General features: G+C 34.5%; 1 protein-coding gene across 2 annotated transcripts in view; it reads right to left on the minus strand.

Moving 5' to 3' along the window:
- LOC122257499 (MAGUK family member discs large 5) overlaps positions 1-12,500 on the minus strand; it is a 273,185-nt gene that overhangs the window by 252,537 nt on the left and 8,148 nt on the right. For both annotated transcript variants that reach the window (XM_086550677.1, XM_086550676.1), the window contains exon 3: positions 2,129-2,225. In XM_086550677.1, coding sequence (XP_086406803.1) covers positions 2,129-2,225 — 97 coding nt within the window. The remainder of the gene's footprint in view (positions 1-2,128; positions 2,226-12,500) is intronic.

Raw genomic sequence — 12,500 nt, forward strand, 5'->3', positions numbered from 1 at the left:
CTCTCTCCTCCCCTCCCCTCTCTCCCCTCCTTTCCTCTCCCCTCCCCTCCTTTCCTTTCCTCTCCCCTCCTTTCCTTTCCTCTCCCCTCCCCTCCTCTCTCCTCCCCCTCCCCTTCCCGGCCTGACTCGAGGATGGTCCTGGAAAGCAACAGGGAGGAAGTTTCTGACATGCAGCTTCGCCTGTGTTATCTGGGTTCACCCTCGATGGGCGTGTCCAAAGGGATTAGCCCTCGTGCGCACACACGTACACATGTACACGCATACGTACAAACGCGCTTATACATGGAACGATCTCTCAAACCATGCATATAAATCATAACACACTTGCACTTGCATGATGATATCCACATACAAATGCACAATACACATACAGAAAAAAAAACACACACAGATAGAAACGCACAAAGAGGGCAGCCAGCCATCGACAGAATGCACCTCTCAAGAACCCGGCCAATCAGGATGGCATTCAGACACACCGTCCCAAGGCTGCTCTCAGAACCAATGTGCCCTTCCCTCTTCCTTCTAGCCTCTTCCCTCTTCCAAACCTCCACTCTCGCTCCCTCCCTCCCTCCTTCCCTTCCTCCTCCATGTTCTCATCCTCCCTTCCTCCTCCATCCATCGCCTCCTCCTCATCATCATCATCACCATCATCGTTATCATTATCATTATCATTTCCACTACCATCATTATCATCATTATTCTCCTCCTACTTCCCCTTCTCCTTCTCCTTCACCTTTTCCTTCTCCTTCACCTTTTCCTTCTCCTTCTCCTTCTTCTCCTTCTCCTCCCCCATCTCCTTCTACCCTCTCCCTTCTCCCTTCCCCGTTCTCCTCCTCCTCCTCCTCCTCTTCGAAGCAATAGACTTCATCACCAATCTCTCATGTTTCTCTTTTCTCTCGGATATTGTGGTCAGGCTCAAGAATGAAAAACAAGTACAGATAAGGAAAATTTATATTCGAACACTCTTCTCCCCCACAAATGAGAGAGAGAAAAGAGATAAAGAAATAGATAGACATATAGAGATTAAGAGATAGAGGAGAGAGCGGGAAAGAGGAGAGAGAGAAGGAGAAGAGGGAGAGGAGAGAGAGAAGGAGAAGAGGGAGAGGAGAGAGAGAAGGAGGAGAGGGAGAGGAGAGAGAGAGAGGAGAGAGAGAGAGAGGAGAGAGAGAGAGGAGAGAGCGAGGAGAGAGGAGAGAGAGAGAGAGAGAGAGGAGAGAGGAGAAAGAGACAGAGAGAGGAGAGAGGAGAGAGGAGAAAGAGAAAGAGAGAGGAGAGAGGAGAAAGAGACAGAGAGAGGAGAGAGGATAGAGGAGAAAGAGAGAGGATAGAGGAGAAAGAGAGAGGAGAGATAGAGAGGAGAGAGAGAGAGATGAGAAAGAGGAGAGAGATGAGAAAGAGATTAGAGGAGAGAGAGGAGAGAGAGAGAGAAGAGAGGAGAGAGAGAGAGAGAGAGAGAGAGAGGAAAGGAGAGAGAGAGAGAGAGAGAGAGAGAGAGAGAGAGAGAGAGAGAGAGAGAGAGAATGACAAATGAACAAGATGCGAACAGCAATCCAACCGATGAAAGGAGAAGAAAGACTGCCCTTTCGATTTCCAGCTCCACGAGTTTCCCACTTTCTTTCAATTCGTTTTCTATGAGACAACCAAAGCCATTTGTCAGAGAGAATGTTTGTGGGACACTTTAATTAATGGCCTACTGCACATGAACACAGGAATAAATTCAGTAGATGTGTATGTTTTAATATATATATTTAAAGTTTTCTTGCATCTGTTAACAAAACGCATAGACCAGCGGACCTAGCAAAAAAAAAAAAAAAGTCAAAATGTTTTACTCTTAGAAATGCGAGAGAAAATTATTGAAAATAATACAAAATTACAAAAAATAACACTAGAAAATGGGGATGTTACTGGGTGAAATATAACAAAAAACTGAAATATTAGTAAAAGGGGAAAAACAAAGAGAGCGTGGTATTCGCTAATCAAAAATGCGCTTGCCTAACATTTTTTCAAATATTTTCTCTCGCATCCACATTTTTTTGTAATATACATCATCCCAAATCCGACTCCATTACTCCAACTCGTCTGGGATTAGCAACACTTAAAAAAAAATCAATGAAACAACTGTACTCACTTTGGCGGGATGCATAGGACGGAGAGCGTTGCGATGCACCGATTAACATTATAGTTAAAAGATGAGGGTATGTAGTTTCGAGGGCCAGGCACAGTGTCTGCGGGAGGAAAAGGAAAATAAATGTGAATAATATGAGAGACTCAAATTCTTGGTTGCGTCATCTCAACTAAACACTCGGGACATCCTGATAAATTGTGTACAAAGGTCTTATGTCAGGATACTTTTAAAAAATGACCTTCGAATTGCTAAGCAGAATAAAATGAATTAATAAAGAGGATGTAAGTTATCAGGCATTCCAAACTGCTGAGTAAATACTGCAAAACTGAAAATTTACAATTCTTTTAAAGTTTTCCCTCTGTGCATGATTTCCATTGCGAATTTAGTAAATGATGAGACAGTTATTACAACAAGCGCGCAATAATGTACATTCCCAGAAAAATCCTTCTCATATTACCAGAGATCTGGGCAATTGTAACATTTTGTAACTGAATTGAAACAGAAAAAAAACAATATCAATGTCACAGTTATCTTTCTCCCTTCAATTACAAAAATAATATTGCTAGTGATTTTTTGTCACAAATACACTGATAAATGATATCAACAAATCACAATCACAATTCATTACTTTTTCAGCTTAAGAATCAGGTTGTTGGAGCATCTGAGTTATGTCAAAATATCATGATAATAATAATTATACTGATAAAGGGCAGTTAGCCAGAAAGGATTTGCATGTTTTGATGTCTGAATATATGCATGGTCACAGACATAAAATACAGTATGGGTGAAGTAGAAATAGATGAATTTTTTTCATGTTAAATATATAACATTTTCAAACATGAGTCTCTGCCGTCCTTGTATCAATTACACAATTAAGAAGCCACTTCCAAGTGATTTTAACTGAGTCATGGCTATAAATAACAAGTGAGTGTTGAGTGATTGTTATGATTCAAATACTAGAGAAGAAACACTATTCTATGCTACAATATACTCCAAATGCCATCTCACTCAAACAGGTAATTATGTAGAAATACTTGGATCTGGTGATAATATGAATAATGTTCATGCAACTTCTCTTCATTCAACTAACTGGTTCTTTAATCTCAAAGACTGCACAAGTCAATACCAATACTTCTATTTCATTTTCCTTGAAAAAAATATTTTTTGCAATAACATAAAATTCTATCCATCACAACCTTCCACATTTCAATTTTGCAAAAGCAGATAGTTTTACAGATTCCCTTATCTATTGAAGCATTCGGTAGCCATAACTTTTTGCATTTCATTTTCTAATATAGTTTAGATATGTGAAGTTGTAAACAAAATTGATATACTGCAGATGAGACAATGTTCAATTTGAAAGACATATTCTTTCTGTAAAAAAGAAGAAAAATATTACAATCTGAAAAGCAGATTACCCTAGCATATTTTTGCTTCCAATCTAATATCTAAAAATTGTACACTTTCTGATAATTATATTTACATGCCTTAATGAACTCATTTTCTGTTTAATGTTTCATTACTTATTTGATTTTAGGAGTTAGAATAGGCATTACTTTTCAGAACATCTAATGATCTAATGTTCATATCATGGACAAGAAGCTCACAACACAAAATTACAGAATAGATGAACAATGCAGAGATATATTAATATAATTGTTCATCCTATTACAATACCAACATACAAAAGTGAAAATAAATATAACGTTATGCATTGCACTACATTGTACACATTGTAAATGTCCATTATATCAATATATGAAAGCAGGGTATTGTATTAGGATTGTTTATTGTAAACATTTGATTTCACAGATCTTGACAGGTTATTATGTGAAAGAAATTGAAAGAAATCAAACAAAAAATCAATAAGAAAAGATTTCCTGCCAACAAATAGTGCACTCAAACAAGATAGTTCAAAGAACACCCTTTAACAAGTATTCCTTGAAACCAAATGTTAGCTGCTCAAGATTTCCATTCCATTTCTTAACAGGCACATCAATAAAACTTGAGCTAATACACCATATTTCTTAATCAATGTATATTAAGTCTATTCATAAGCAACATCATTTACGTTTTATGACTTGTTCTGAATATTTTTCTAATTAATATGGAGACAGTAAACTTTCTGCATAAAAATAAGCATGGACCTCTTATGGCAAATGAGTCATCTGACAAGAATACAAACCATGATTTTTAATAAAAAGAACAAAACTTTATCACTTAAAATAAAATTAACTTTTACTAAGAAAATATCCTTTTCAACCCCTATTATCATATTTTAGAACTAGATCTAACCATAAAATTCTTTGATGATGACAATGCTTCCAATATTGCAATAGCTTGTTCAACTCAGAAGTAATTTAAAATATTCATAAGTAGCACTAAGCTTTCAAGAGAACATTTTGAATAATCCATTTCATGGCCATGTACAGTAGACAGAAAAAAAATAAACACAGGCACATGTGTGCACAGGTGAGATTTTTAATAATAATAATAATAATAATAATAATAATAATAATAATAATAATAATACCAATAATAATAATAATAATAATAATAATAATAATAACAACAATACCAATAGCAACAACAACAATAATAATAAAAATGATGATAATGATGATGATCATAATGATAATGATAATGATAATGATAATGGTAATAATAACAATAATAACAAAATAATTATAATAATAATATCATTAATAATAATAATGATAATAACAATAATAGTAATAATAGTAATAATAATATCAATAATAGTAATACTAATAATAATAATATCAATAACAATAACAATAACAAAAAACAAAAAGAAATAATAATACAAATAATACAAATAATAACAATAACAATAAGTAAACAGAAAGACAAAAAAAATACATATCAAATCAATGAAGGTATACATGCCCCCCACCCCCCAAAAAAAAATAGTAAAATAAAAAAAGATGGAGAAAGGTAAAAACACTACAATAGCAACATACAGGTTATACATAAAAATAAACTCACTAGGAATACATTAGAAAACTGCATCAAAACCCATGCATTATTCCTTGTTTTTCTCTGCAGATTTTTTTCCTCAGCTGCATTTTCCCATTTTTATTACAGTGCCATCCACCCTGATCTTGCATTACATATCATTTTTACTGTCTATTATATCTCAGACTTTTTAAGATCCAAAGGTGGAGTATCCTCATTCTTTCTTTCTCTTCCACTGCATATAGTTTGTGTGTTTTGAATGCAAAGTCTAGACATTATATGAATTATACTGTTGAAACATTTCATAATATCTTGGACAGTTGCCATTAAGATCTTCTCCACTTGCTAACTTGAATCTGAGCTATAAATAAAATTGCAATTTATTTCTTATCATTTCAGTTGAAATAATATTCCAAAATATTTTTTTCAAACCAGTCACTCCTACTCAGTACGAAATTTACTGCATGTCATGTACCATTTTCTAAATATTTGCTACATACTAGTTTCCCACCTCCCAACTTTAATCTTTTTCTTTGTTTCAATATACTCCTAGATGCTACCATAATTTTTCCCATTAACACATAATATAGTGCTCATTATCTACAGTATTTATCATCTGAAATACCATTCACTATTCTTCCATAAAGTATATGATTATCTATGGTACCTATTATTTGAAATATTCTTCCTCATTTTTCCACAAACTGATTGTGTCTACTATCTGAAATACCATAACAATTCTCACCCAAATACATGGTAATCTATAGTGCCAACAATCTAAAATGCCATAAACTATTCTTCCACAAATTATATGATTCTCTAAGGTAGTGGTTCCCAAAATAGGAGAACAAGTATCGCCCTCTGCCCTTACATACGTGTACAGTATAGTTCTGTCAATTATCAACCTGTTTCTGATTAGGTTAGCTCTCCTCACACATTTTGTTTCATTTGCTTTAATACAATAAAAAAATCTTTGTTTTTCTAAACAATACTAAGATATAAATACAAGAAAAAATACACAATTTCATATAAATACAAAAAAGCAGGGTGGGTGCATGTGAGTAAGCTGGAAGCAAAAAGGGGGTCTCATATACAATAGTTTGGGAACCACTGATCTATGGTATCTATCATTTCAAATACTATTCACTATTCTTTCACAAAATGTATGATTATCTAAGGTACCTACTATCAGAACTACCATTCACTATTCTTTCACATTAAATATGTTTGATTACACAGATTTAATTCACTGCACAATTTTTGGATTTCATATTGTTCTCATTCTCTTTTGACATTTCCATCACAAATACTCTCCTAACATGCATTCATGCATTCTAAAGTTGCTGAAACTAGAACAAGAAAAATATAGCAAAGAACAAACAGTCATTCCCAAGGCTTCACCATTTAAAATAAAATCCAATTAAATAATGTTTGAAGAGCCTACAAACTTCTTTGGCACCAAATCAATATAATCTAATATAAATAACATCGTTATACATCTGAACGCTCTCCATCTCTGTTCATAACCATGATTATGCATATTAATATTTATATCTGATTAGCTGAACGGTCTCCATTCTAGGAATTAAAAGCAAATATAACACATGGGAAAATTTCAGTATATGAGATAGCCTATACTATCTGAGTGCTACCAACTTTCCTACAGGATTAGCAGAAAAGCTACCATATCATAAAGTATACAGAAACTTCCTCAAAAAGTATAAGAAGACTTAATTTTTTTTTTTTACGGAACAGAGTCACAACTAAGAATAGTAACTTAACGCAGCATCATCTATCGACAACTGGCATCTACAGCCCCACTAAATTTCTGGAAATGAACTTCGAAACGGAAGTCATCCAAGCGGGGATTCGAACCCCTAACCATCCAAACTAACTGAACCACGATGACCCGACAAAAGGATGGAGGCTCTCAGTCAAGCCATGGTACTAGAGGGGACACCATCCCACCTATAGGGGGCTGTAGTCTTCACTACAAGAAGACTTAATTTTTTCATAATGAAGGATATGTACACAAGATTTCCAAATAACATCAGGGTAACTGAGGTCATCCTAATACCACTAAGTGGATGATGATACATACATCATTAAGCAAAGAAAATTACTTGATGATTATCTCTTTCAATACTCTAGATAATTAAACTTTCTTACATTACTTAAATGTGTGCACAATGTCATAACAGATTCACAAATCAAAACAACTTTTTCTTGGATATGCTGCACAAGATTATAAACTCAAATTGACTAAATATATATAAAAAATATGTTAGATTAATGCTGGACTATGCTATTCCAGCACAACTACAAAAAACACAAATCATACAAAATGAGAATCTCCAAATAAATGTGATAGACTTATTTCACACAGAAACCAAAGACTTCATCATATGGATGGGTGCTAACTTGGATGTGCCATTAAATGTCATAGCTTATCTGACGTTAGGTGAGAGTGGATAAATGTGTTTCTCCATCACTATGAGCAATAACTCTATTTAGTGACTTAAAAAGCAAATTACAATCATAATTACTATAACTACTGTTGTATTTATCAAAAAAGGTTTAGTATAAAATCCCAAACATAGAAGGCACCACTCTCTCCTAGCAGCTGCAGGAAAGAAAGCCATGAAGGGTGCCCTTTTGTGGTCTCTACCAAGCACTATCTTCAGAGAGCAATGACACAGAGCAACATGCTGACCTCTGGCTCTTTGTACCAGTGATGCAGGATGTGCAGGTAGAAAAAATAAAGAAATTTGGTCAAGACCATGTCCAACAGCTGCAATTTGACCCTGTGCCAGTATGGCTGTTTTGTGATGTGGCACTAACAGTCATAAGACCATGTTTCCTTCCTCTTCCCCATCTCTCAGTTTACTTTTATTGGGAATGATTCTTTCTTTCATTTGTTTACAAAAGTACACAAATACAAAAAAAAAAAAAAAAATGAAGATGCTTTCTGTCTTTTCATAAAATTACAGATCCGCATGCCTTTATCTGAAATTCTGAAAACTGAAAAGTTCTGAAATCTGATTGTTTTTCAGGGAGTGGGGAAACGTCTGTCATCTCTACATAACAGGCTTGTTTGATGTACAAACAGCTGCCCCAACTCCACACCTATTCACCACATGCCAATGTGACCAAGCATTGACAGCCAGAGTGACGTTCGCTTTTCATGTGGTTATCGGCTGCAGCCAGAGCAGGTGAATATCCCAAGGCGTTGGGCCTGTGCATTTGAAATACCCCAGCATTTAGATCAATCGGAGTCAAAACTACCACATTGTTATCAGACTAATTTCATTGAGAAAATGTCAAAAAGAGCTCCAGATACCCCTATGGGTAACAGCAGTTTTTATTTATCCTACTTATTGTGATTATTCATATGTTGTTGCTGGGGGTACCACCCTCATTCTGAAATTCAAAAAATTTTGAAATCCGAAACAACTGATTCAACAAGTTTCGGATAAGGGATTGTGGACAGCATTGATAAAACATGGCAGATGGCAAATTTAAGTCTCACAAGATAGTAACACAAAATAAATATGAACACAAATATGGTTTAGTCTTATAACGAGTGAATGAAAGAGAGCAAGAAAAGATGTAATATGTCAAGTGACGCTCGCTCGCTCAGAAATAAAACCCATTTTGGGTGTCATATCTGTGACACTGGTGTCTGTCCCAAAAATCAGTCAAGCAAATTTATCCCCATCCAAAATCCAATGGCAATGGATGGCATATATACTTGCCATAAAAAAATAATCCCAAATGGTGGGTGGCATGTCTAAATTTTATGAGATTCAAACATCAGACTGTTTTGGCTTGTGTCTTTGTTACATGCTAAACATGTATGTTATTGGTGTAGTATAATCACAATCATAGAAATGCATGGAAATAGTATAAAGAATAATTTTCAGCCCTTATATCAAATACACAAAAAAAATCATAAACTTACTTTCATCCTCCCATAATCCTATGTTACTTTCTTTATATTGTGTCTAATCCACATGATCAGACATATGGAGTACATACTACAATTTCAGTCTACTACAACCTTTTTAATGCCAATGAAATAGAAATTGTACATTTCACAATGTGTGAACCATGTCTTACATATTCAGGGTAACAGTATTCCAAACATAAGGTTTAGAGCAAGAATAATGCTGGCAAGGTATTGTACGCAGCTGTGCTCTCAGAAAATAATCCCAAAAGGGAAAATAGACCTAAGAAATATTTCTCAGCCAGTGGACCACCCACCTTGGAAACACAGCGCTTGATCATTGGGTTAGCACTAGAGGAACACAATTCATTGCAAATGCAAGAAAAAATAAAGTGCACCCATGTCACTACATGTCAACACATCCATTAACACAATGCTATTTAGAACATGACACCACTGAGATACCGCATAAAAATCATCAGCAATATGGCCCATTCTATAAACATCTCCTATAACAAAATAAGTACCTAAACCCTTTACTACACAAGTCTTGTCACACTTGGGCACAAACCAAAAACTTCCTTATGTAAAGCACAGATACACCACTGCCTATAGAAGAAAGGACCCCTCACATAAGTATGCTGTAAACATCACCCCTAGTTCTACACACTAACACAGATTAGACCATACACACACACACAGACACAGACACCTGCCTAAACTGAGAGGACCCCAAAACTATCACATACATTGACAAATGCACAGCATGTACAGGCGACACACAACACCACTTCATATTTCCTCAACAATGACAGCAAAAGTGACACAGTAAAAGTGGCTGTCAACCTGCATGGTGTGGGCTTCCTATAAAGGGAAGCCCAAACCCCCAAATACAGCAACAGCACCACTACAGACAACAAACAAAACACCTACCACAATCTTATTTTCAAAAATCATCTTACTGCAGTGTCTGCCTTTTTAATACTGTGGTACTCTCTATACTTTGTATTATTCTGTGCTAATACTTTTTTTTGTAATTTGCAGCATGGTGAACATCTTTCAGATAAATATTTACCCATCTTTATTAAGTATAATTTTGATTATCAAGGGGTAATTATATTAACTCTTTTGCTACTGGCACTTTTGCAGGGTAAGATCACTTTCATCCTACATTTTTCCATTTGTTGGAATTTCAAGGTATTTTTTCCTTCAGTTAGGATGACTTATTATACCAAATGCTAATTAGAGTCACTTTGGTAATATATCATATATAGACTTATATTTCTTCTATAAGTCATCTGGAAAATTACAGAAAGAACATACATCTTAAGATGCTCAGCCTAGGCTGAGCATCTTAACCCGTTAACAACAGATGACCCGATATCACATCAGGACCCTGCAGGCTTTCAGCGTTAGGCCTGTGCATTTCAAATTTCCCCAACAATGTGTCCAGTTGGAGCCAATACCACCCTGACATTATTGGGTTAAGATGTGGCCTGTCTCAAAAACAAAGTCTCCCTATCATACAAAACCTATGAACAATACTGATAAACATATCTCAGTTTTTCTTGCAAAAAAAAAACTTCACATTCTTAGTCATTCACATCACAGCATAAAATTAGAACTTTTCTTCATAAATCTACAAGTTACTAACTCTCATTCACACATACACTCTCATTCTTGTGCTCACACTCACACACACTCAAAATCGTACTTGTACTCACACTCATACTCAAAATCGTACTTGTACTCACACTCTCACCCACTCACTTACTTTCTCTTACTCTCACATTCAATCACTCCCTCACTCAATCACACAGATATATAAATAAACTAAACCTAACACAGATCTGTTCAGGGCAGAAATGTTTCACATAGCAGAGTACAAAAAAAATCATTTTATCAAGAACTTGCATAATGCAAGTGGCTTATGGTAATGTCTTTACAGTATTTATAAAATAATGCATATAATGATTCATTATTAAAAAAATAAGTCATAGACTGCTAAATAACTTTAAAAATCAAACTATCTATCTGGCTCAGTTCAGCAAAAAAAATTGTCTTACCATCTTTTACTTTGCCTGCTTACATATGAGTCAAATATTTCTCTTTACATCCTATCTGCTTTTTATTACCATCAATGAAGTGTCATTTGGCTGGCCCATGGTTGTCAGAGGGAGGTCACAATATTCTTCCAATTGAAACATATTGTAAATAAAATGCCTGACAAAGATTTATAGAACCTAAAAAAAAAAGATAGAGCCAATTATCCAGACATAATAATCATATCACACACACTCACACACACACACACACACACACACACACACACACACACACACACACACACACACACACACACACACACACACACACACACACACACACACACACACACACACACACACACACACACACACACACACACACACACACACACACACATACACATATCTATCTTTCTATGTATCTAATTATCTCTCCCTCTCCCTCTCACTCTCCCTCTCCCCCCCTCTCTCTCCCTCTCCCTCTCCCTCTCCCTCTCTCCCTCTCCCTCTCCCTCTCCCTCTCCCCCTCTCTCTCCCTCCCTCTCTCTCTATCCCTCCCTCCTCCCTCCTTCTCTCCTCTCTCCCTCCCTCCCTCTATACATATTTATAAATACAAATACATATAAAAATATACATATACATGTACAAATAGATATGGATATATATATATATATATATATATATATATATATATATATATTATATATATATATATATATATATATATATATTTTTTTATATATATATATATACATATATATACACATACACATACACATATAACTAATATATATGTAATATATACATGCATATACATACATACAATATATATATACATATACATACAAACAATATATATATATATACATATACATACGTACAATATATATATATACATATACATACAAACAATATATATATACATATACATACATATATATATACATATACATACATATATATATATATACATATACATAAATATATATACATATACATATTTATATATATATATATATATATATATATATATATATATATATATTTTCATATCTATAAACTAAAGTTTTAACCAGCATGGTAAAAAGCTATAATTGTATACTCAAGAATATTGGGAAAAATCAAATAGTAATACATACATAACCTCTTTTTCTGTTTTCATGAAACATAAAATAGAGAGTAACTGAGAGAATAAAAAGGTTTACATGATAAATGATACATGATTCAATCATGTCTACAAAAGCCCCCGATATCTATACCCAATTAATAATCAGTGTACACGTCCAACACTCACTCGGATACAGAAACAAGTTGTTCTTTACTTGCAGAAACCTGTATAAGCTATCGATAACATATCTATCTATCTATTGACCCATACAGATATATATTCATACATAAACAT

This window comes from Penaeus japonicus, unplaced genomic scaffold (genome assembly GCF_977035675.1).
Source record: "Penaeus japonicus unplaced genomic scaffold, GWHDUDI00000001_assembly GWHDUDI00000024, whole genome shotgun sequence".
Lineage (NCBI taxonomy): Eukaryota > Metazoa > Arthropoda > Malacostraca > Decapoda > Penaeidae > Penaeus > Penaeus japonicus.